This window comes from Tachyglossus aculeatus, chromosome 9 (assembly GCF_015852505.1).
Source record: "Tachyglossus aculeatus isolate mTacAcu1 chromosome 9, mTacAcu1.pri, whole genome shotgun sequence".
In the NCBI taxonomy this organism is placed as follows: Eukaryota; Metazoa; Chordata; class Mammalia; order Monotremata; family Tachyglossidae; genus Tachyglossus; species Tachyglossus aculeatus.
The window spans coordinates 22,242,889-22,269,722 of record NC_052074.1 but is presented as its reverse complement, the minus strand read 5'-3'; the positions used below and the strand labels follow the sequence as shown (position 1 = coordinate 22,269,722).

Sequence of the window (26,834 nt, the reverse complement as noted above, 5' to 3'; positions counted from 1 at the left end):
TTTACTTTTGAGATTGTGAGCCCCACATGGGAAGGGGATTGTGACCCATCTGATTTTCTTGTAAGTACCCCAGAGCTTAGTACAGTGCCTGGGATTAGAGTTAGTAAGCGCTTAACAAATATCGCAATTATTATTTTAGAAGCAGCATAGCATAGTGGATAGAGCATGGGCATGGAACTCAGAAATTCATGAGTTCTAGTGCCGACTCTGCCACTTGTCTGCTGTGTGACACTGGGCAAGTCACTTAATTTCTCTGTGCCTCAGTTATCTTATCTGTAAAATGGGGATTAAGACTGTGAGTCCTGTGAGGGACAGGGTCTGTGTTCAACATAATTAATTTGTATCTACCCCAGTGCTTAGTATAGTGCCTGGCACATAGTAAGCATTTAACAAATACCATTATAAAAATAATAATTATCATTATTATTATTCCCTCATCTGCAAAATAGGGATTCAGTATCTGTCTCCCTCCCACTTAACCATGTAGCAAGCGCTTAACAAATGCCGCAGTTATTATTATTATTACTGTTATTATAATCAGGTGGCAGAGCGGGAATAGAACCCAGGTCCTCTCTCTCCCAGACCCATGCTCTTTTCACTAGGTCATGCTGCTTCTGGGTTTGGGGGTTTTAGTTGAATTAACTCCATTTCAATCACCAGTTTCCCTTTTAAAAAAATTAGGATTAAACTCCAGAAAAGTGATTTTTAAAATTACCACTCCTTTAACGTATCCTCAAAATATTGCAGAACTTTCTGATGTTTTCCCTTTGGAAACAAATATATCATTTTTCAGAATTCATGCAAAACACTAAAAAAAACCTTTAAAAAATATGGTATTCAAAAATAACACACATTTAACTTTTAAATATTCAACAGTGAATATATTAAAAATCACATGCCAGTATTCTATCAGCCTTTTTTCTGTGAGTAAATTCAACTGATAGTCATTTAAGTGTACATTAACCAACTGCAGTTCTAAACAGTCTTCAAACTAAATCATGCTATTTGCTCTTGAAAACTAGATCTTAAGTCAGATTATTCTATCAGAACCAGTTTTTTTATAGGGACAATATGGGGACAGATCCAAAACCCAGGTTGGGAACCTTAATTTTACCAAAATTACCTAGACTTGTGCACTCAACCAATTATAGATGAGTAAGATCAAATTCCCACCTGTGTCTTTTCTCCCAGCACTTACAGTGATCTGTACCCGATAAACACTTAGTAAATTCTATTACTACTATTAATAATGTAGCTACATTAATATATTTTGTCAGAGAGGTGTCACGATAAGGTAATCTACTTTTGCTTCACTGGAACAAAATGGATGTGTTGATCCTCCCTAGTGATTCTGCCTAATGAGACAGGTATGGCTTAGAGAGGGGAAAAAAGAAGGCTATTTTAAGAAAAGGAAATGTCATATGTAGCAGAGGTGAGAGCGATCAGATATCTATGCCAGTGATGGCACTAGTTTGCACTCGACTGAAACAGAGGACATGTGCCAGTATGAAGTGACAGTTAAGTAAGGAAGTGACAGTTAAGTAAGGAATGGCCAATTGGTGGAAGGTCTTGAATTAAGAAACAGTTTGAGAACAGCTGTGGATTCTGAGAAGGGAAGTAACATGATCAAAATGATATGTGGGGAATCTAATTCTAGGGGAAGTTTATAAGGATAGATTAGAAGAATGAGAAGCTAGAGGCAGGAAATTCAAAAAGCTATTTCAGTTGTTCAGAAGCAGCTGGTTAGTGCAGGAATAAGACTATTATTGTCGGAAGAGCAGAACTGAGAAATATTGAAAAATTGGCTGGAATTTATGACCAGCTGGATGCCAGGAGGATAAATAGTTGAGGGACTCCATTTTCAGAACTGGGTAAACTGGGATGTGCTTCAAGGAAGAGAGGACGGAGCTAGGGGAAGTGGCATTTGTGGATGAAAGGTGGGAGGGATGAGCAATCCAGAGTGGAAGGAAAAACCCAGGTGGAGGAGGAGGAAGGAGGAGCACAAGTCAGGAGCGGGACAGGTTGGAGAGCACCTGCATGACCACAGTAACGTGTAAAAGTGGATCTTGAAGTTGTCATTCTGATGAAGGGAAAGGAATCAGAGGCTAAACTTCTTGATTTAAATAAGATCAGGCTTATTCAGCCCAGTGAAGTGTGAAATTATGGCATGCTAGATCAGCTCAGCTCCTAGATTTTTCTCCAGAAGTATGCAGCTGTGTTAGCACAGAAGCAAAGGAAATGGTTGAGTGTAACAGCAGAGCAAGGCAAGGGGGCTAATTCAGTGTTAAGTTGGCTTTAGAATATGGGTGAGAAGGTAGTAAATGGGAGAAGGATAATAGACTGACAGCGCTCAGTGTTCAGTCTCCCAACCGAGCAGTAGCAGTGAGATGCGTTCGAAAATAATTTTCTTTTCCCTTTCAACTCTTTCTTCAGGCATGGGGTTGCAGGGTAGTAAGACACCCATCTGGCCTTCAGTTAGTGTGTTGAAAGAAATTTCTTTCACTCCAGCAGTCAGTGGGCTTTAACAAAAGCAGATTTTAGACAAAACAAATTTGAAATTAGAATGGCAATTATTGGAGCTTATCTTAAAAAGTAGATTGTGACGGTGCCTTCCCCAACAGCAGGAATAAACAGTAAGATGACAAGAGCTGCCTGATGATCAAATGAGAGAACAATATAAAAAAAGCAGAAAGCATTGAATAAGGGAATCACTTATAAAAATAGTGAATTGGTAGTATTTATTGAGCACTTTATGTGCAGAGTACTTAGGAGAGCGCACTTGAGGTTGAAGATATGATTCCTGCCTTCAAGGAGTTTATAGTCTAACTGGGGAGACAAAATAATTTACAGATAGGAAGGAGCAGGATGGAAAGATTGATCCGTGGTTAAGCCCTTAAAGAATAGAGTATATAAATCAATTAGAAGTACTACTGGTGATTGTGAATGCATAAATTGTGAAGTAGTGCAAAATTATTGAAGTGGTAGTTGGGAGTATATGACCTGAAGAGTAGAAAAAAATAATCAGGGAAAGTCTCCTGGTGGAGGACTTCAGGAGAACTTATTTAAAGATAGTGAGAGCTGTTGAGGTCTGGCAGATCTAAAGGTGGGGCGGGGGGGGGGGGGGGGGGGGCAATTTCCAGGCTGATTGTGAGCAATCAGTGGTACTTATTGAACACTTACTATGTGCAGAGCACCATACTAAGCCCTTGGGAGAGTACAGTACAACAGAGTTAGCAGACCTGATCCCTGTCCCCAACAAAGTGGGAGACTCAAGGATGAGACCCAGTGAGAAGTGAGAAGATTAGGTTGGGAGGAAAGAAGAGTGGAAGCTGGGGAATGATAAGAGGATGGAATAGATAAGAGGGAGAGAATTGATAGAGTTCCATAAAGCTAAAGTTACTGCTTGATGTGGAAGATAGGCAACCATTGGAGGTTTTTGGAGGAGTGGAGGGGCATGCTGAGAACAAAATCATTGCAAAATGTGTGTGTGTGTGTGTGTGTGTGTGTGTGTGTGTGTGTGTGTGCATATACACAGACATTTGGAGGAGAACAAGTTTTTAGGGACAATCAGCATGATTTGTGAAGAACAAGTCCTGTCAGATTAATTCTGTCTCCCTCTGTGACCTGAGGAACAGACCTGGTAGATCAAGAGGAAGCAAACGTTATACTTTATATTGACTTGAGAAAGATTTTGAATTCTGCCTGACAACACACAAATCAAGAAAATGAGAAAATATAAAATACACAAGTATTATCAGATGCCTCAGGTTTGGTGGTCATAAATTTTAGGGATGACCTACCATGCCGAAACCCTCTCATGGGACCCTCGAGGCGCCCACTTCTGGCTGGATGGTGGGAGGGGTGTCACCAGGCAGGAGTCCTCAGACCTCCTATTTGCAAATGCCACTTGGGATCAGTACGCTGCACGTATATCAGCTCTGGACCCTCAGCAACCCTCAGAAATGCAAAATGCAGTGGATAGGTGCATGGCTACAGCAGGAGCAAAGAAGTTGGGAGGCTAAATTCAGAAGCAGGGTGTTTTAGAGGCCGGAACTGATAGCAGCAACCCAGAATGGAGTGGGTGGGCAATGCCATCAGCAACAGGAAGGAAAGAATTGTTGGGGACCATAAGGCAGGCTTGGGAGAAAGTTGGACAGATGGGGCTGGTTAGGCCAAAGCCCAGACTGGATAGAAAGGAATCATTCGAAGAAGAACAAAAAGTTATAAACTCAACCTGGAGGCATACTAAATAGAGTTTGAAAAATCATAGACCTGACCAAGATTGAAAAAAATCCTAAATTGGTATCAAGATTTAGGGCAGGATAGGGGTTTTTTTAGGATCGTTTCTCTTTTGCGATTGCCTTTCAAGATGGAATACGTGGAGTTGCCAGAAAGACCTGGCTGATGATTGAAGAGGCAGAATGGTGTAAAAAAATGTCAGAATTTCTTGAACAGTCCTTCTCTGAAAATGTGTCACCCTGGTATAAGGTCACCTTTCACTGACCATAATGTTCTGGGACCCATTAACCCCCAAGGAGTGGGAACAGAAGCAGCATAGATTTACCAGCTGAAACTTTGAAATGTAGATATTCATATTAGGGTTTTTTTTTTTCCTTCAGTACCGTTGTGGTTCTAAGAGAGAATTTGGATTGACAATTTAAAAAAGTGGTGTTTGTAGAGCTGAAGATGATACTGGGGAGCTATGCTTGGACTCATTCTGAAACTAGTTTGAAAATACAACCACCTTTTTGTGAAATAAGTTTCTTCACTACAATAAAGATTTACAAACTTGTCCCAGCATGCGGATAGCACCCTAAAATATAGAAGCTTGGGCTGCTGGATAAACTGGCCCAGCCAGAGAATATTTTCTGCCTCGGTAACATGGACCCGAGAGAGAGAGAGAGGCACTTTGGACTAGAAAACACAAAACTGCAACATGCAGGTCAGAATACGCTCAATCTCCAATAATGTGGAAGGCAGGGAATGTTCTTGATGAACTTGACCTAGTGGAAAGAGTATGTGCCTGGGAATCAGAGGACCCAAATTCTAATTCAGGCTCAGTCACTTGTCTGCTGTGTGATCTCAGGCAAGTCATTTAACTTCTCTGTGCCTTAGTTACCTTATCTTACCTTACCTTACCTTAGTTACCTTAAATGGGGATTGAGACGTGAGCCCCATGTGGGACATGAACTGTATCTAATCTGATTAGCTTTTATCTACCCCAGTGCTTAGTACAATGCCTGGCATATATGCACTTAAAAATATTTTGAAAAACAATTGTTGCTTGGCTGATGCATGAACATATCTGCACAAACATGTCTTTCAATATCCAATATGTACTCCCTCCTACTTAGAGTGTGAAGCCCCATGTGGGACAGGGACTGTGTCCAACCTGGTAAAACTTGTATCTGCCCCAGCAAATGCTTGATACATAGTAAGCACTTAACAAATACTATGGAAAAAAATCACATCACATGCTATCCTGTTACCCTTGTCAGAAGAAACTTCCTAATAACTTTCTATTCAAAATGTGTAATTAAGATCAATCGATCAGTCATATTTATTGAGCTCCTTCTCTGTGCACTGTACTAAGCAACTGGGAGAGTACAATACAAACACAGAAGAACTGTGGGTACCTGGATTTTGTTTCCAGTTCTACCGCTGACTCTCTGGGTAATTTTAGAAGCCTCGCTTGTCGTTGGGCCTCAGTTTCCCTGCAGTTCTAAAGAGTGTAGGGAAGGTGTTGCAAAGAATTGCAGCTCCAGCCCTTTTTCGGCCTTCATTGGGTTTCGGCATATTCTCACAGTGCCCCCCTCCCTGCTCACCTTGTGTGTTTTGAAGTTCATGCCCTTGCACCCATTTAAGGCTGTGGGGCCCACTGGGAGAGGAGCTTTCTTCTCCAAGTTTAATTACTTTTAAAATATGTATATTTTCCCTCTGACCCTCTGCGCTTATCAAGAATGGTAGTTATTTCTTTTGTCTTTATCTCTAGGTGCCTTTTTTGTTTGTTTCTGTTACTCATGTTAGTAATCATTAATAGAGAGTCAATGCCTTTTCTTCCAGCCCTCCCAGGCCGCTGACCAATATGAATGACACCCTGGTTAGCCGCATATCCTCTGGAGTGCCCACTCCCACCAAAAGGTAAGTGTTTGGTCCTGCTCTTTAATCCCCCCACTCCCAAGGCCACTGAGCTGATTTGTGCCATTCAGGTGTAGCACAGGTTGGCAGTTGTGCTTCCAGGAGAGGATACTCTCAGAAACAGTGCTGTGAGTCTCCTGTTTTACCTCTGCTTACTCAAGCAAACCCAGAAGTCCTTCTTTTATTTATGCCTATCTGCTTTCTCACATCACTCCAACTAATATGGCAACAGACAAAATCAGTTTTGTAAACGTTGGCCATAGTCCAAGAAGCTGTTTGGATGTACATGTATTTTTCTGGTATTTGGACTTCAAATAGATCCAAGTGTTTGATTTTTGCCACCTAACATTAATGACTGCTCTTCCCTCCCATCTGGGACCTTCAACCAATGCCAACTAAGAGCTGTAGAAGTGTGCATTAGGTTTGAGTTCTTTGACATAAAGTAAATGTGGATTCCTGGCTCTTGTATGCCAAAGAGATTAATCTTCTGAAAACCATTTTCATCATTTCAATCAATCACTTATTGAGTGCTTACTGTGGGCAGAGCACTGTATTAAGTACTTGGGAAAATACAATATAACCGAGTTGATAGGCACATTCCCTGCCCACAAACAGCTTACATTTCAGAGGGGAAGACAGACATTAATATGGATAAATAAATTACAAGAATGTACATAAGTGCTATGGGGCTGAGGGAGGGCTAAATAAATCCAAGTGCACCCAGGTGCCTACTCACACATGCATACCAGTTTACATTCAATCAGAGGAGTAGATTGGTGTTTCTGTGTACCTCCTTCCTCCTTTTACATAAAACTGCCTTTCTTCTGAGGTTGTGAGCAGCATTGGAGAGAGTAGTGTAAAAATGGCTTGCTGTTTGATTTAAGCAGTGCAGTATGTCAAAGCATTGCAGAAGCTCCCCCAAGGACACAGCTGCTCAAGCAATTTTTACAGCAGTCATTATTCAGAAAAACAAATAAAAACCCCCCTCCCAGAGAAAGAAGATAGTCACCCACTGTATCATCTGGTCTGATTAACTTATATCTCCCCAAGATTTAGAACAGTGTTTGATACACAGTAAGTGCCTAGCAAATACTCTTTTTAAAAAAGGTCCAATTTGCAGGAAACCATTTAGCAATCTTTGGAGCAGCTTGAATGCTTTTGCCATCTAGTACCTCATTGTTCTGTGGCTGCTCCAAAGCTGTCTTGAGATCTGGCCTGTTGTAGGAAGCATTGATGGGGGGGAAAGGTATGCTGCTGCTCTGGGTTAGTAGGATAAGGGTTTGCTATAGCAAGGACAGCTAGGGTTCAGCCACTGCTGCAGTCTAGCCACCTGGAGGCCTCAGGCCCCAGCATCATGTGCCACCTGGATATGAGTACCTGCCTGCAACACCTGCTGGGACCTGTCCAGTGCGTTGGGAGGGGGTTAAGCAGCTGCACTCTGTTTCCTTTGAGTCTAATTAATCACCAGCCTCAGGCTGTTGGCAAGAAGCCAGCATAGCCCCTTGGGAGTTCACCCCCCCTCCACCCCCGAAGAGAAAACAGAATGGAGTGAGACTTGGGAAACGGGGAGAGAGATGCTTAAGTGTTGAGTAGCAAGAAGGGGAGAGGTCCATTTGGGAGCTGTCAAAATGTCCCACTTGCCAAAACTGAGCTAAAATAGCTGGCCTAGTCAATCAGGAGAAGCAGTGTGGCTCAGTGGAAAGAGCCCGGGCTTTGGAGTCAGAGGTCGTGGGTTCAAATCCCGGCTCCACCACTTATCAGCTGTGTGACTTTGGGCAAGTCACTTAACTTCTCTGGGCCTCATCTGTAAAATGGGGGTGAAGATTGTGAGCCCCCCGTGGGACAACCTGATCACCTTGTTAACCTCCCCAGCGCTTAGAACAGTGCTTTGCACATAGTAAGTGCTTAATAAATGCTATCATTATTATTATTACTAACCAGTGGTATTTCCTGGGCACTGAGTGCAGAGCATTGTACAAAGCACTTGGAAGAGTGCAATACAGTAGAGTTCATAGACACGATCCCTGCCCACAAGGAGCTTAGTGTCTAGTCCTTAGTATGTAGATTCCTGTGTGAATCTCAGCAAGGTGCAGAAAGGGCGCTAAAACGCTCCGAGAAGGAAGAATCTTCAATAGCCATGTCCACATCATTTCAAATACTTTCCAACCACAGAAATTCCTATAAGCACTAGGTGGCCCAAGAGGTTACAGATAGCCATAAATATGAGAAGCAGCATGGCCCAGTAGATAAAGCATTGACCTGTGAGTCTTGAGGACCTGGGTTCTAATCGTTGCTCTGCCACTTGTCTCCTGTGTGACCTTAGGCAAATCTCTTAACTTCTCTGTACCTTAATTTCCTCATCTGTAAAATGGGGATTAATACTGTGAGCCCCATGTGGGACCTGGACTGTATCCAATCTGATTAGCCTGTATCTACCGCTGCACGTAGTTCAGTGCCTGGAACCTGGAAAGTGCTTAACAAATACTTAAAAGTAGGCGATATCAATCAATGATAATTATTGAACTCTTACTGTGTGCAGAACACTCTACTAAGCACTTGGGAGAGTACAGATTTAGCAGGCACAGTCCCTGCCCATGCCACAGCCATTCAGACTAAAAATAATTTAGCACCAGAGCCAAATAATTCAGCACCAGAGGAGGAAATCACACCACATGGGCAAAACAGAAAATTGATGTGAGCGCTTCAGTATGAATCAAAGGGGGTACGTATTTTTTTTCCTTGGAAAGAGTGGACTTGATGTGGACATAGCATGGGCCCAGACTGCAGCATGCCAGGAAGCCTGACAGCCACCAGCATCTTCCTCTGTGCCTGTAGCAAGTCTGTAGTGCCAGGACAGGGCACTGTGTGCTGCTCCGTGGAGGTTTCTACACAGCTAGGGCAACCTGTGCGGAGGGAGTGTTGCCAGGAAAGGTGGGCTGTACCTTTGGAGCCAAATGTCATTTGAGAAGTGCAGATTTGCACTGTGTGTATTGTATGCGCATCAATGGTGACGTTGCCACCCCGACAGGCCCAGTTTAGCACCTCAGCCCCCTGCCTTGCCATCCTCCCATCCTCTCAGATACCGAGTCCATTGCTTCTTCAGCCCCAATTCTGACCATTAGACTGTTTAGAAGCAAAGCATCTTGTAACAGTGGCCTGCTCACTCTCTACTGTTTGTCCTCCTCCCTTCCTGCCCCTGGGTTTTTGGGGCAGAGGGAGCAATCCAAGAGCTTCCTGCCAAGAGGGGCGAACTGGTCTTGATCTTGGGACCATCACCTCCCCGCAAACTACCCCTTGGCAACCCTCTCCTTGGTCATCCAGAGGCAGACCTCATGTCCGAGAGGGACACAGTCCGAGACTCTGTATCCTTTGAAATCATTGGCAAGACAGAAGCGAGACAGAGGTGAGGCGAAAGCATGCCTACACAATCACATGGTTCCCACCGGGCTGTGGTGAGGCAAGGTGGAGCTGATTAAGGATTCCTTCCTGGGGTTTCTTTCTCCTGCCATACAGATGGGGGTGCCAGGGAGAGGCTGCCGTGTCCAGTCTTGGCCCCCAGCTTCTTCTTTCATTTTTATTTTTGCTCCAGTGTTAATCCGGCCCAGATTGCATGTCCTCATGTGTAACATGCTTCTTGTTGTGTGATATCATAAGCGTTCTGATGAGAAATTATTTTTAGTCATGCCCGTGCTCGGCTCCAAGGTCATTGAGAGGTTGAGCATATTGTGGTCACTGTTGCTGCTTCAAGAATTACGGTGTGTGAGGTTGATGATTTTTAGCAAAGAGGATGATGACCTGGGAACAAACAGTACTGGCCAAAACAGAAAGTAGTCCATCAGCTTCCGTGCCAAAATAGTTGGATTTAGCTCAGAATTCCTCCCCTACAGTAGATTGGGATTATCTGCCCCTCAGAACTAGCCAAGGTTCACTGATTCCTGGCAGGGACTAAAATATTACTCACTATGTTAGACATCAGCTGTCAGAGGGAATCCATCTTTCCCTTAGATCTTGGTTCAATCAAGGTCATTTTCTGGGTGGGATTAGCAAGATGTCTAAGTGGCTGGCTTGGTCCCTCCATGTTTCTGGGTCTAAGCTTAAGACTGTCTGCCACAGAGGGTAAACCTCTGCAAACCAGAGTGAGCCCAAATCCAGACTTGGAGTCTCAAAGAGAAAATGGAGTTTTCTTCGGGCTGAATAGCATCAGCTTGTCAAATGCTTGATGGCAGCAAAGTGCTATTCCAACAGTGAATTTCTTGGGGGTCCAGTGAGCCCCTAATTCAAAGAGGTAATTGTGTTTAGTGTGGATAATTAAGGTCCGGTGTGTGGGCATTCACCTCACGTTTCATTACCTTCCTGATGACTTCTTCTTGGACCTTGCACCTGATGATGACAATTTCCAAGCAGTAGCAGATGGACCTCCTCAGGAAACCATCAGTTTTCCTTTCTTCCTCCCGCCAAAGGGTGAGCTGTAGTTGAACGAGTCTGCTCCCATCTTGGAGCAAGGACTGTTTTGCAGAGTGTGCCAGCCACTCTGGATGTAGAAATTCCCAACCTACTCTAGGAGAAACAATCTGGCTATGCAGAGGTGTAGGTTCCTAAGTGAGAGAAAGAAAGAACTGTTTGAAGTCATTATTCACTGTAGATTCATAAGCAGTTTTTGTAAAAATTCTTCACCGAATCCATTTATTTCCAGTGCACTTCCTTTCCCCAGAAGATTTACTGCATTCCCACCATACCAAATGTTTTTGAGTCCTTAATTTAGTTTTCTAAGTGTCAAGCACTGTTCTAAACGTTGAGGGAGATACAGATTAACCAGGTTGGAAACAGTCCCTGGCCCACATAGGGCTCACGTTTAAGTAAACTAGAAGGTAAGTGGCTTGCCCAGTGTCACACAGCAGGCAACTGGCAGAGCTGGGATTATCAATCAATTGATCGTATTTATTGAGCGCTTCCTGGATGCAGAGCACTCTACTTAGCTCTTGGGAGAGTACAATATAACTGAGATGGTAGTTGGATTAGGACAGTGGTCCTCTGAGTTCCAGGCCTATGCTCTTTCCTGTAGACCACACTGCTCCCAAACCCCTTGTCTCTAGCCATTCATTATTGCTTTGCAGGACTGTTACTACTTTTCCCTTTTTCTGTCTTCTGCCGTATTCTGAAATTCTTATGACTTAATCAATTTTTATATGTTCTTTCCTGTCTTCTCTCCATATTTTAAACCTTTTTATGCACTCTTTCATTTACTTGCTATAACTGCCTGTATTTGTAGGGTACCACTTTTTATCTTATTATTTTTCCTAGATATGGTCTTTTTCAGACATTTCTTTAGAGGCACAAATAGTTTTGTTTTCTATATTGCCTCAAGCTATCACTGCCACTTATTCCTACCTCTAGACCTATTTCTTAAACATTTCTCACCATTCTTGAATGTCTTGAAAAGAAAGCAGTTCTTCTTGACTATGAATGATCAATCTTTTTCATTCATTCATCCATCCTCTTTTCAGGAAAATATACATAAATTTGACATATGTTTCCCAGATTTTGTTAGTGTGGCCATTGTATGTTCTGAGAAACATGTATCCATGCCTTTTATTCTAATGTTTTGATCTAGTCTTCCTTGCCCAAAATTTTTATCAACACGATTTGATCTCTTGGCTTTTTATTTTTTCAATTTTCTCTCTCTTCTTTGAAGGACCTCCAAGTTGAGTGTCTCATTCCAGTCTTCTTGCATATGTTACGTTTGGACATTTCCTTGTCCTGCTAGTTTCTTCTGCGATGCAGTAAAATCCCCAACCATGTAATTCTGATTGTGGTGAATAAGAAAGAACCAAAATTTGAGAAGCTTTCAATCAATCAATCAATCAATCGTATTTATTGAGCGCTTACTATGTGCAGAGCACTGTACTAAGCGCTTGGGAAGTACAAATTGGCAACACATAGAGACAGTCCCTACGCAACAGTGGGCTCACAGTCCTCCCCTCCGTCTTTTGAAGTGAATGTATTTTGCCTAAGCTTATCACCTTCCCTCCCCAATTAATACTCTGGATCATGCTCTTTCTTACATTGATCTCATCAATTTGACCCACCTTTGGATTATATGAAATAAGCACCTCTCTCTTCTAGACTTTAAACTCCTTGTGGTTAGGGAATGTGTCTACCAATTTTGCTGTTTTGTACTCTCCCAAGTGCCTATTACAGTGCTCTGCACACAGTAAGTGTTCAGTAAATACCACTGATCGATTGACTGTGTGATTTCCTTCCCTTGTGAAATAACTGAAAGTCACAAACCAGATTTTTCTGATATTAATTAGCTTCTTATACCCAGTCCTTTTTTTTGTAGCATCCAGCTTTTCTCTTGAGCAAAGGCAAACACATTCACATGTATGTAGATCCTCCTTTAATAGTTATGATGAGGCTCTCCTTCAAATTTTTTGTGGGGATTTGCTGACCACCTTCATATACCAGATAGTGGAGAAAATCTCACAAGTGTCCTTTGATTTCCTGATTTATGTCACCACCTCTTCTTCAGTGATCAAAGCAGTAGTAGAAACAGTAACACGACTGGTACTTGTTTGCAGCTTTCTGCTTTCCCTCCTCTTCCTTCCCTCCTCTTCCTCCTGCTTTTCGATTTTGCTTTCTCCTTCTTTCCCTAATGTTACATCCTGCTCTGAAAAATATTACTGTTCCTCGGCTACCATCTGATTTCCAACTGGTAGGAGAGGCTCAGAAAACACATCTGGGCTCTAACTTTTGCATGGTTTCCTTTCTTGGCTTCAACTTTGCTGCCGTTTTTGTTGTTGCTGTTGCCACTTTGTACCATTTTCCAAATTCTCCATATCTGGGCTCTAAGGGCTAGTGCCTTTCTCTTTCCCCCACTAACACCCTTCTGTAATACATGAGCAGGAGCCCTCCCCTCCTTCCCTTTTCTTCCTCACTAACAGAAGTCAAACGCTCTTGGCCTTTTTCTCCACAGAAGCCCATACAAAATTCCAGTGAGGCAGGGAGGAGCAGAAATGATTCTCTTCATTCTCAGCTGGACCTTGTGTTTTACGTGACAGTTGGACCAGTATGGAGGAGAGAAGCCCAAACCCCATAATTGAACTTACTCCCTTCCTGCTCCCTGCAGCTCCCTAGAACTCTTTGTCGCCTAGGATCATAAATGGGAAGGAAATTTTTGTTCGCCCAGCTAGATCTTCATTGGTAATGAAAACCACTTCGAATTATTTCCACTTTGATTTCCTAATTCCGTATTAAGCTTTAAACTGACACACACAAAGCAAGAGGTTGATGACTCAATGTTTTTAAGGGTGGAAGGGACTTGGCTCTGAGCCTACCCGCAGATGGATGGATGATGTATGGGTAGATGGATGGTCTACCCAACCATCTTGGTCAGAAAATAAAATCATCCCTTCCCTGTGTTTGCCAAATTCAGCTTTCCTCCATATTTTCTTGAAATTGTGTGAAAAATGGTATTCCTTATCCAGGGGGTTGGTAATAACCAGCCAGGCTAGTGAGAGAGGGTATGTAGGCTTCTTCTGCTAGCCCTGCTGAGCAGCCCTCTCCATCATCTCAGTTAATTATTTTAGTAATCTATTTCCCATGGGTCCATTCTAGCCATTGGGTGAGGTTGGCAGATTGCCTGGGAGTTCAGGGTTTTGGATGAGAAACAGAATTTGCTGCCCTCAAAGCAGTAATGTATTCTTTGGGGCCCACGCAATTTCCAAGGAACTGCTAGTGACTGAACGTTCTCCTCTGGTTAGTAGATGAAAGAATTGCATATTTTGTGTTTTGCTTTGCAATTCAATCAATCAATCATTGGTATTTATTGGGCACTTTATGCAGAGCACTTTACTAAGTGCTTAGGAGATTGCATCCAACAGAGTTGGTAGACACGTTCCCTGCCCACCTAAGAGCTTCCAGCCTAAAGGGGAGCTTGACCTGCTGGCCACCTTGGTTGTAGCCATGTGGCCAAGCAGCTGGCTGCAATGTTTTCCTTACAAGTTGGAGCATTCTGGTTCTCCAAAAGCCTGCATACTTTAGCTTTTCATTTCCTTGGGTTTAGGGTGGCTCCCTCTCCTATAGCCCACAGACCAGAGCTGTTTCTGGCAACCCTATGGTAAAGGGGCAAGAGTGTGTTGGGGCTGCCTAGTCCTACCATTCACCATTCTCAGCACAAGTATTTTCAATGTCAGGATTGTCCCTTATCCAGCAAGTAACAGTACTAGCTATGGCAATAGGTCCTTGAAGAGAATAGCTTATAGGTTTATCTCTACCCAGTATAAAAGCCACTGAAGCTAGAAGGACATGCTCAGAAAACATTGACTTTTGGCAAGTACAATAAAGCAGGAAATAGGCTCAAACATGTATTTTTTGCTTTTTCTCACAGCAAGGGATGTAGCTGGCTTCTTGCCTGTACTAACTAACCACCTCTTTCTGTCTCTGTTCACTTTTCCTTTCCCCCACCTTCCATTCCTCTCCTTCGCTCCCTGGATAGTTATGACTTGATCTTCATTTTCTTTCATAAATGAGGTTGAAGACAGATCAACAGGATAGCTCCCATTGGTTCTGAGGGTCAATTGACCTTTTTGGGGTGACTGACAGTGAGCCAAATATCATTCACTATTATTCAGCAGCCTGCAATTCTATGGCTGATCCAGATTTTACTGCACCTAAAACCCTGTGATTCAGATTTGGAACCAGTCCTGCCAGGACATGCCTTAGGAGAGCGATATATGATCTTTCAGATCCAGATTTGCCCCATAAGACTCCTAGGTGTGGGGGTCCTAGGAAGGCGGGTTAATTTTAATGGCTTCCCACGGACCTGGAAATCTGATTTGGCTTGGAATTCCATGACTGTCCCATTCCTACGTAACAATTCAAAACTTAAGGGAGGACCCAGACCTGTCTTTGTCTTGCTGGTGTCCTTTGGCCTAGGATTAGAGTGGAATTCTCCCTCTCCGCTTCATGCCCAGACATAACTCCCAACTGGGGGTTTTTCTCAATGACTGTGTACTCGCCAGTCAATCCCTAGCTCTTCCAACTCCCAGAACTGAACCTTCCTAGGAGCTAAAGACTGTTCTCCCAGCCTACAGTCTCTCCCCCTCCAGGCCATACTTCACTCTGCTGCACTGATCTCTTACCTTAAGCATCCTACTACACTTTATTTTAAAATGGTATTTTTTAAGTGCTTACTATATGCCAGTACTAAGCACTGTGGCAGATTCAAGCTAATCAGGTTGGACACAGTCCCTGTCCCACATGGGACTCATAGTATTAATCCCCATTTTACAGATGAGGTAACTGAGGCAAAGAGAAGTTAAGTGTCTTGAATCCCCACTCCAAAAAGATCTCCAGTGGTTGTTCATTGCCTGTTCCTAGCTACATCAAATGAAACCCCTGACCATTAGCTCTGAAGCACTCTATGCTCTCTTCCTCCTACTTATCAACTCTCTTCTCCCATTACACCTCAGGTCACAATCTTCATTCTTCTCAGGTTAGCCTACTCACTATGCCTTAGTCTTGCCTCTTGCTCACATCCTCCCCTCCGTCTGGAACTTCCTCCCCATTCATTTCCAACAGATCACATAGCCCGTGGGTGGGTTGTTACTTTATTACTCCCCTTCTCTGTAATCTGTTTAAGGACCTGCCTCGCCTACTAGACTGGAAGTTCTTTGAGGGCAGTGATGATGTCTTGGAATTATTTTGTCATCTCCTAAGTGCTTAGTACAGGACTCTGATCACAGTAGGGAGAAGCTCATTAAATCCTGTGCTAGTGATTCAAGTTGGGGAACCTAAGGAGTGGCTGAATGATGTTGGTTTTCTGCATTTTCTCCTTGTGTTAGAGCCTCCTCTGAGATCCAGTTCTGTGTTCAGAGAGATGCTTTCAGCATTTCATTTCTTGCACTCCTTTTTTATATCTTTCTCCTTCCCTCATGTTTCTGCCCTAGGGTAAGTGTAGACAACTATCACACCTCCCCTTCTTTGCCCTGCCCAGGTTGTCGCTAAGCCAAGCTATTCATATTTCATTCTTATAATCTCTTCTCCCAGACAATCCCTGTGGCTCCTTAATTACTGATCCAGCTCTTCTTTGAATTCTTTCCAATTTCTCTCTTTTCTACCCTCTGGCCTTGACGTGTCCAGAAACAAGAATGGTATTCCAGGTGTGGCTTCCACGGAGCTACGAAAGAAAGGCCGTCATTTCCTTTCTGGGGCCACATCACTGCTACTTAACTTGGCCTCTGCCATATCCACTAGGTTAGCAGCTTTGACTTTACCATTTCTAACTCTCAGCGGGATGTACCTTCTCCAGCATTCGTCCAGCTTCTAAGGTTTTCATCCGCCATTGAATGTTATTCCCTGTGGGTCCTTTATTCCAGGTGTGATAGCTCATGGGGTCCCTAGTTAAAAACTATTTTCTGATTTCTTCCTGTTTTCCCAGAAACTCATGTACCCTTTTTATCTACAGCCTGCTGGGGGTTTGGCTGAACATCCAAGCGTAAGCCTGTTGATAGCTTCCTTGTGCTTCTCCCATGGGTATCTCCCAAGATTTCTCCAGAGAGTTATAGGCATCTCATTCATTTTCATAAAATCCTGGTGAAACACTCCTATTCCTATTTTACAGATAGGTCAAATGAGGCATAAAGTAGTTAAGCAGGTTTTCCCCATCAGTGGTGAAACCTTAATTAAAATCCAGATCTTCTAACTTCCCAGCAACAACAAGGTACTGTAGGGGTTCCTCAAGGTTCAGTTCTTGGTCCCCTTCTGTTCTCGGTCCCCTTCTGTTCTCGATCTACACTCACTCCCTTGGTGACCTCATTCGCTCCCACAGCTTCAACTATCATCTCTACGCTGATGACACGCAAATCTACATCTCTGCCCCTGCTCTCTCTCCCTCCCTCCAGGCTCACATCTCCTCCTGCCTTCAGGACATCTCCATCTGGATGTCTGCCCACCACCTAAAGCTCAACATGTCCAAGAGTGAACTCCTTGTCTTCCCTCCCAAACCCTGCCCTATCCCTGACTTTCCCATCACTGTTGATGGCACTACCATCCTTCCCGTCTCACAAGCCCGCAACCTTGGTGTCATCCTCGACTCCGCTCTCTCGTTCACCCCTCACATCCAAGCCGTCACCAAAACCTGCCGGTCTCACCTCCACAACATTACCAAGATCCGCCCTTTCCTCTTCATCCAAACCGCTACCCTGCTTGTTCAAGCTCTCATCCTATCCCGTCTGGATTACTGTATCAGCCTCCTATCCAATCTCCCATCCTCCTGTCTCTCCCCACTTCAATCCATACTTCACGCCACTGCCCGGATTGTCTTTGTCCAGAAACACTCTGGGCATGTTACTCCCCTCCTCAAAAATCTCCAGTGGCTACCAGTCAACCTACGCATCAGGCTAAAACTCCTCACCATCGGCTTCAAGGCTGTCCATCACCTCTCCCCCTCCTACCTCAGCTCCCTTCTGTTCTTCTCCAGCCCCGCCCGCACCCTCCGCTCCTCTGCCGCTAATCTCCTCACCGTGCCTCGTTCTCGCCGGTCCCGCCGTCGACCCCCAACCCACATCATCCCCCTGGCCTGAAATGCCCTCCCTCCGCACATCCGCCAAGCTAGCTCTCTTCCTCCCTTCAAAGCCCTACTGAGAGCTCGCCTCCTCCAGGAGGCCTTCCCGGACTGAGCCCCCTCCTTTCTCTCCCCCTCCTCCCCCTCCCCATCCCCCCGCCTTACCTCCTTCCCCACCCCACAGCACCTGTATATATGTTTGTACGTATTTATTACTCTATTTAGTTATTTTATTTGTACATATTTATTCTATTTATTTTATTTTGTTAATATGTTTTGTTCTCTGTCTCCCCCTTCTAGACTGTGAGCCCACTGTTGGGTAGGGACCGTCTCTATATGTTGCCAACTTGTACTTCCCAAGCGCTTAGTACAGTGCTCTGCATACAGTAAGCGCTCAATAAATACGATTGACTGAATGAATGAATGAGCAATGAATTTACTCCAGGACCTTGGACCTATTGCTGTCCCTGGGATGCCATTGAAAGATCACATGACCTAGTAGCCCCAACTTGCCCTGCTTTCTGATCAGCCAAGTCCCCCATTTAGGAAGATCACTTTTCCCCCAAGCCCCAGCCCACACATCTCACTCTAAAAGAAATGCAGTGGAGCAGAGGACATAAACAGTCAGTGGCATTGAATCAGGAGAAGGGAGTAGGGTGGGTGAGGTACAAGTGCCAAGATGTCAATGCAGTTATTTCTTTGAGGACAAAGAGAGACTGTCTTTTAGCCTGAAATTCCCCCTTTTCAGAGGGGAGAAGTCCGAATGCTTCAAGTCCTCAGGACAGCATTATACAAACATTTGTGTTTCTCTGAATCTCAGAAATGGAAGCAGTTTAAAAGGTGGGCTATGACCAAATGGTACTTTGAGTAGAGAGTGCCCTTCAAGAGAAAAAGAAAGAATTCTATTCAGTTGCACTCTTGACATGCTCATAACAACCCCTTGTCACTGGGAAAAGCGAGGCCCAAAAGCTAATCCATTCAGAGGCAAGCCCTGGTTCAGATCATTCACTCATGTTTTCTGGGAGAGGCAAGAGGAATGTGGTGGCATTTTTTGTTTCTTCTAAGAACCCATTTGAAATGTAATAGGGTTGGGAAATGGACGGTCAGTTCTCATAAATCCCTCAAAGTGAAAGAAGGAACTCATTTTCTTTCCAGTTTGTATTTGTTTTTCCAAAAAGAGGAATTAAAAATGAACACATAATCCTACTGAACAGCAGGGTCCCCAGTCCAGGCAGATTCCCTGGGTCTTGCCGAGGGCTGGGCAAGCTGCCAGCATTCAGTTGCTCCTGAGGGTGAACTCCACTTACATGAACATGTTGAGCATAAGCCCCTCCAGCATGCATACCCACCAGATCTGTCTCCAGTAGAGGACAGACGGGTAGCCGGAGTATTTGCACGTCCCCTACTTTCAAACTTGCATGTGAGAAAGTGAAGCTGACAGTAGAGCTACAGTCATTAGTTCTCCTATCCCATCAGATTTTGTCCTGGTGTCTTGGATGTACACAGGAATTACATCAGCCGTGGACTGTCGGGACATTCTGTGTTTTTTAGTGATGACTCAATAGGCACCCAAAGCAAGAGTGGAACTCTTTGGCAACTCAATCTTAACACAGTGACTGCTGCTTTTATTAGCATTAGTTAGTGCTTGTATGCAAGCCCTTTTCATCCAGGGAAACCAGGGAATTGTGAGGCTTCAACAGCCTAATCCACAGGTAGGCACCAGTGTGTGTGTTCACAGTATATTTTGACTTAATGATATTTATTAGAGTTTGAAAACTAGTAAAAGAAAAACCTGTCAATTTCTAAAGCCACAAATTCAGCCAGCAACAGCTCTTGAAATCAGATCTATCAATTCATGAAAGTGACAAAGCAAAAAAATGAAGGCTGGAATGTTATTTTGCACTTTGCACTTACCCAGAACTACTACTACCCAAACCTACTGCTGACTCATTGTGAGTAGGAAATGGGTCTGCTAACTCTATTGTATTGTACTCTCCTAAGTGCTTAGTATAGTGCTCTGCACATGGTAAGAGTTCAATAAATACTACTGGTTGATTGATTACTGACTTTTCAAGTGCTGCTTCTGTTAGATGGCCCACACCAGGACTGTCATCTTTGTCGGCTTGTAATTTAAAATATGAGTCAAGAGCCAATGGAATATTTGTTGTAACAAGAGCCCAAGAGAAGTTGCATCATAAGTGTGCCACGGGCACGGCAAGTGTGACTACTCTTGCCACCCCTCAGGGCAGTACTTTCTCGCTTCCCTCCACCTTCTTAGCCAGCCCCGCCAGTGCTCAGTTCTTAGCTAAAGCTGGTAAGGAAGAGCACATACTTGCAACAAAAGGGTATGCTGGGGAAGGGGTGGGGAGCTGGGGGGCAAGAGGGAAATATTTCAAAGTTCTATTTTTACCAGGACTATTCCCTTCTACCTCCATCTCCCTAGTTACTGCTACAGTAAGACCTAGGAGCTTGCCAGTACAAGAGTTTTGCCACAGATATGGTTTCCCCTGGCCACGGCCTTGAGTGAAAGAATTCTCATTGTCAGGCATCATTAGCAGGAGAAAGTGCTTTTCTTCCTTGCCACATTCCTGAGCAGAGAAGGCTAAAGATGGTTTAGGACAGGGCATTATAGGTGACAGAGATTTACTGTAGGGAGTGCTGTGGAGGAAATGGTGACTATATTTGTGTGTCTCTTTGTGTGTGGGGGGGTGTGTGCGTGCACACATCATCATCGTCAATCGTATTTATTGAGCGCTTGCTGTGTGCAGAGCACTGTACTAAGCACTTGGGAAGTACATGTTGGCAACATATAGAGACAGTCCCTACCCAGCAGTGGGTTCACAGTCTAAAAGGGGGAGACAGAGAACAAAACCAAGCATACTAACAAAATAAAATGAATAGATATGTACAAGTAAAATAAAATAAATCCCAGGTAGCCCTTTAGTTGTGTTCATAGGAGAAATTGCCTCATGGAATCACTTCTGAATATGAGTCAGTATGAAATATAGGGTTAGGTTTGGGGGGCAATTTTCCACAATTTTACCAAACCCATGGTTTTGAAAAGGATGTAAGAATAGTACTGTATATAGAATGGATGGAAGAAGTGCTTTAAAGACACAGTGAAGTAAAATGTCAAATGATTTAGCATTAGGTTAAAACAGCAGAAGACAGAGCAGCCAGCCACTCAAGAATTAGAATTGGAACAAAATCTTCAGGAAATTCATGACATCGAGAGGAAAAAACAAATGGGGCTGCACTGTGGCTAACAAATGCAACATTGTAATAAGAGGCGATTTTTATGTGAACGTGATGTGGAAAGGATTGTAAGTGCTTAATACAGAGTTATTGTTGTCATTAATAACTCACACGCACTTATGGTATTTTCCAAACCCCATAACATAATAATGCCATCCTGAATCAGACCAATGATTCTCCAAGCCAGTATGCCTTCTAATAATAATCATAAGCAGTTAACACTGTATAAAGGTTAACTGTGTAGCTATAATCCGAAACATAAACATCTTACGCCTGGTTTTCTTATAACCTGAAAAGTTTCTCTCAGTTTTGCTATTTCAGCTTGGCATTTGCCTCCCCTTCTCCTTTCTGGGATGGACCCCTGCATAAACCTCCAACAATCATGATAGAAGTGTTGGGCTTCTGCCTGTAAAGTTTTTCAAGGGAGAATAAGAACTCTCCCCAATGCAGGAATCTTTATCAGACAGAATATCTTTGTAATTCACAGTAGGGATCAATTAACTCTTTAATTTTTTTTTTCAGGTACAAAGGAACCTTATTCAGATGGTCTCTTAAGATTAAGATTAATGACTTAATCTCTTAAGTCATTCGGGATACCATTAGTTCCTGAAATGATGTATCATTTTCCCACCTACATCTTGTATGGAAGCTTGTTTAGGGCAGTTTGGAAGCCATTTCCACTAGGTAATTTGGCATTTAGGCCGGGCACTTGGCATTCCCTTCCCCTCCTCATTTGACCACATAGAAACATGCTGGCTCCTTTCTGAGCTCCTTCCCATTTCCAATACAAATATCTTGGTACATTTTTCTTCCCAATCCTTCAACGGACATGGCTATCTACTTTCCATATCTGTCTTGATTCCCTTGATGAAGCCACCCACTATCAAGAGAGATGGAGACAATTTCTCTGTATTCAGGGACTGGGAGACAAGTGGAGTCTTGGGCACCACTGTCTCCCTTAAAGCCTAGGTCGCTCACTAGGCTGCAGCTAAAATGGTGGCAGAAGTGATGACAGTAACAGGAACAGAGTAGGGTAACAAGTGTGCTTCAACAACTGCCAAATTTGCCGCTCCCTCAGCATGACCCTCTATTTAATAAGCCCTAAGGGATTTTAAAAAAGCATTTTTATTCTGCTAAATGTGGCAGTAGGGCTTTATTGGGGGGGGGGGGGGGTTCTACAGCTTAGTGAGCAGCCAGTTGCAATCCTCTTGAGCCCAGGTTAGTTATAGGGCCTCTAAGACCTCATAGCCAACGTAAGGGGTGGGTCAGTCCTAGATTGTCCATGCAGGAGTCTGGATTGGTTTTGAACCTCATGAGCCTGCATCAGCCTGGAGTCTGGAACCTTTGGTGTTTTTCCTGAGCTAATGTGAACTCTGGATGAGCCCATGACTATCCCAACTGCCACAGGCTCTCCTAGGGCCTTCCTGAAGTAACTCATGACTTCCAAGGATCTCAGAACTGGCCCATTCTCTAGGGATGCCTGAGGGCCTACCATATATCTAAGTAGGCCATATGCCTGGCTAAATAGTGAGTCATAGCCCAGTGGGTCACCAGCCTACATTCCAGGAGTCAGCCTTTCTACCCAGGCATCGACTGCTCAGCCTGGAAAGACTACTGTTGGCAGTGGGGGAAGGGGATTATGAATTGTTCAAATGCCTTTGTTTGGTAATAATTCATTTCATCAACAGATATCTCTGGAGCCCCTGGCAGTTGCCTGGCTCTTAGAATCTGAGCATCATGACACTCCAGACTCTGGCTGATTGAGTAGTTAACCTGTTTAATAGTGTTGTGGTTAGAGGGAACCTAATAGGGCTGTGAAGGAGAGGCTTCCTTGCTGCCATTCTGAATATATTGTGTGCCTTTTGTCTTTTTCTCCAAAGCTGCTGCCACTTCAAGGTATCAGTAGTTGTCACCTGCAAAGATGCTGTTTGAGTCTTCGCAGGTCCTCCTGCCTTCTCTTGAAGTTCAAATTTCCCCATAGCCCCAGAAAAATGAGGTGATCATATTGACTTTTCCTTTCTACTACCTGTTGTCCTCTCCCCTCCCATTTCCTTTTTCTGTGTAGTACTTTTAAAAAATATGATTAATATCCATCCAGATAGCTTGATTTGTTTAGGATCCTGCTTAAAATCACGTGTGGCTTCCAAGTCTTCCCATCTCTAATGCTACCTTATCTCTACTCCTCCCCAAATTCCTCTTTTTTTTTTCTTGGACTTTAATATTTGACTCTCTTTTAACTTCTCATTCTAGACCCCTTTCTTCATCCTGGGGCAGTAGATACATCCAGGGATCCCCTGAATGGTCCCCACATCACCCCTCTTTGAATAAATTGGGGAGAATTGTGAACCACTAGTTACTAGTGGCAAAAACCTATTGCAATATTTGGCACAACCCTTTTCTTCCTACCCCTGAAATTACCTCACTGTTTCCTCCAATGTATTCACTTCTTTAAAAATCATCACAGGAATCTACTTTTAGTTTAGAAAGTGCTGTGACTTTCAGGTAAAATCTTTGATTTGTTCCTTTTTTATATCATCCAAGATAAATCGATCAACAGATAGCATTTATTGAGTGCCTATAGTCGTGCTGTACTAAGTGCTTAGAAGACTATATTAGAATTAGTAGACATGATTCCTCTCCTTAAGGCTTATACAGTCTAGCAGGGGAGTCAGATACTAAAATAATCCACAGGGAAGAGTAATAAGGAAAAGTGAATATGTGTATGAGTTACTGCTAATTTAATAGGGTGTGTAAGATATGTAGATAAATGCTGCAGGATGCTGAGAATACACAAATGAGTAGTTGATGCAGACTTCTAAACGGGTAGTTGGGGGTTATAGCCTGAAAGGCCTTTAGGAGGAGATGTAATTTCAGGAGGGCTTTGAAGGTGGGGAGAGCTGAGCTATGGTTTGTTGAAATTGAAAGGCGAGAGGGAGAGTTCCAGGCAGGGGGAAAGGCAGGAGCAAGGCACCAATGGCAGGAGAGATAAGAATAAGAGACAGAGAAGAGGTTAGCTCAAGAGGAACAAATAGTGGGAGAGGCAAACTGATGGAGAAGGTGAAAACATCACAGGTACTAAGCAGAATTAGCATTCTCAGTTGAATTTTCCAGGAGAGATTCCCAAATTCAGTCTTGAAAGTGTTAGATTTGTGAAGTCCCAACTCTCCACTGTGGATGCACGTTTTATCAGTCAACCCACCATGAGTCCATCCCAGGAACAAGGGTACTAGCATGTCATCTCATTGACAGATAATATCTCACATTTCTTTAACCATCAATCCTACTCATTTGGGGCAGCTCCCAGAATTCAGGTGGTTGGCAGGACCTCCCCTAACCTTCTGTCAGATGGGGCCTCTCACAAACATTCATCTTGTCTACGCAAAATGAACCATGCTGAATTACTATAAAAATGCTGCTTACCAACCCCCACTTCCGTTGGGTTGAAAACAGCTCTGGAACCCCCAGTCCATTAAGCAGTTGGTGATACCAATTTAGATACTCTGTATTTTTCAAATTTCCATACTGTACATCCAGAGTAAATACAGTAAGAGAGTTCTCAAATTAAGTGTCACTAACTAAAGGAAAAAGACAGGAAGCAGATTCTTGCCTTGGTAAAGTGGAAGTTTTTCAAAGAAACTGCAGCCGCTCTCAAGCACCTGTTTTCTGTAGCCCCCTTGGAATTCCCCCATAACCACTAACACACTTTCTCCGAGAAACAGCTTCATAGACCATTTCTTTTTTTCTCTCTCTCTCTCTCTCTCTCTCTCTCTCTCTCTCTCCCTCCCTCTCCCCCTCCCTTTCTCCCTAGCCTCTTTGTTTCTCTCACTCAATTTTTTTTCTGGTTCCATTCATTCTAAACCCACTGGTCCTAGCCACAGCTGATCCTCTTCCCTTTAAATTCCATTTATCTTCTGGCTTTCTCATTTGTAAACCCGTTGTTTTATTTTTTTAATAGTATTTGTTAAGGCACTGTACTAAGCACTGGGGTAGATACAGGCTATCTGGTTTAGGTTGAACCAAGTCCTTATCCCACATGGGGCTCATATTATTAAATCCCCATTTTACAGATGAGGTAACTAGGTGCAGAGAAGTTAAGTGACTTGTTCAAGGTCACACAGCAGACAAGTGGTGGGGCCAGGATTATCTCTCATGGCCTCGAGGAAAGAGCCTGGAAGTCAGAAGGACCTGGGCTCTAAACCCAGCTCTGCCACATGTCTGCTGTGTGACCTTGGGTAAGCTTCACTTCTCTGTGCCTCAGTTACCTCATTTGCAAAATGGGGATTAAGACTGTGAGTCCCATGTGGGACAGGGACTGTGTCCAACCTGATTACCTGGTATGTAACCCAGCACTTAGAACAGTATTTGGCACATAGTAAGTGCTTAATAAATACCACTATTATTACTATTATCACTCTGCCAACTCTTTTCTCCTCATATTTCTAATTATCTTCCTCCCTTACCCTTATACCTACTTCCTCGACCATTAGACTGTTATAATTACTAACTTCTAAGCTCCTCTTTGCTCCTTTCTCCACTTAACTTCAGCTAACTTTATAATTCTCCCTAAAGTTTTCCTGCTCTTTCAGTGCTCAAGATTTTCTTTATGAAGGTACCTGACATTATTTGGCTTTGGCTTCTTATTTTCCTCAATCTTTCAGTACGCCCACCTTCCTTTTCATTCCCCCCGCCCCATTTCAATCATTCATCTACGACCTGGTTTTCAGGCTCTCCAATTCTAACTCTTCAGTCAGTTCCCTTGACCCTACACCCTCCTGACTTCTTTCTCTTCTCTCATCTTCTCCTCTTTTATATCATCCTCTTTCAATTTCTTTTTCTCTTTTCTCCTGTCTCAACATCTTCATATTCTACCTTAGAGTTCCCTCTGTTTTCTTTTTGCTGTCACTTCTTGAAATGGTGTCTATTTCTGCTGTCTTCACTTCCTGTCTTCAAATATCTCCTCATCCTCTTTCAAATTGGTTTCCACCTCACCCAAAGAGTTTTAGCAGAAGTCTCTGGTGAACTCATGTTGGCCAGACCCTGACCCTTGTGGCAGCCACATCCTTCTTGTCATCTGTCACAGTCATACTTGAGACCAAACTCACAGTGCCCTCACGTTGCTGCTGCTACTGGTGCTTGTGGCAATGGAAAGAGTGGGAGGGAGAAAAGAGGGCATGATCTTTTGAGAGGATAAGCAGGTCTCCCGACTGCCAGCACCCTTCTACCCACCCCAGTTGTGCCTGCCAATCTCCTGAGAGCCAGGGGCTCTGTGACCCAGAGAGTGGGATTCGTCAGGAGGGAAGGGAGCACTTGAAGGCATATGTTACTGCTCCTGGGGGAAGGGGGGTGGTACACATCCCTATCAATTTTTATTGTAATCAACAGCCGTCTAGCAGCTGGAAAAGGTTGTTCCCCAAGCACAGATACACCCAGGCCCTTTCACTCACTAGAATAAGCTCTACTGCTTGACTCCTGCTCTATCATCACCTTCCACAGTCATTTTTACCCTTCCAACTCAGCTGCTTGACACTGAAAGCTGTTCAGCTAGGAGAAGAGAGGATTGAGATTTATCGGGGCCCAATTCACAGTAGTGTTCAAATTGAAGGGTCGAGGACCTGCCCTTCATCTGGGCTTCTTGGATTAACCACACGAGTATTTTGATCTCTCTATCCTGAGTACTTGCTTACTCATATATAAATTATGCATTCATGCTTCTGTTGCATTTTGTGTCTACTTGTATGGGACATTTTTTGGTTATTCCCCAACCCTTGAGAGGTTGTGAGCTTGAAGATGGTTTTGTCTTTTCTCTTGTAATGCTTTGTGACAATTCATGGGGTTTCCTTTGCCCCCCAAGTGGCCTTTGATACCCACTTCTGCCACA

General features: G+C 43.7%; 1 protein-coding gene across 12 annotated transcripts in view; it reads left to right on the top strand.

The window, feature by feature from the left end:
• The window catches only part of DTNB (dystrobrevin beta), a 221,081-nt gene that overhangs the window by 110,633 nt on the left and 83,614 nt on the right, over nt 1-26,834 (top strand). For all 12 annotated transcript variants that reach the window (XM_038751196.1, XM_038751192.1, XM_038751200.1 and 9 more), the window contains exon 10: nt 6,064-6,141. In XM_038751196.1, coding sequence (XP_038607124.1) covers nt 6,064-6,141 — 78 coding nt within the window. The remainder of the gene's footprint in view (nt 1-6,063; nt 6,142-26,834) is intronic.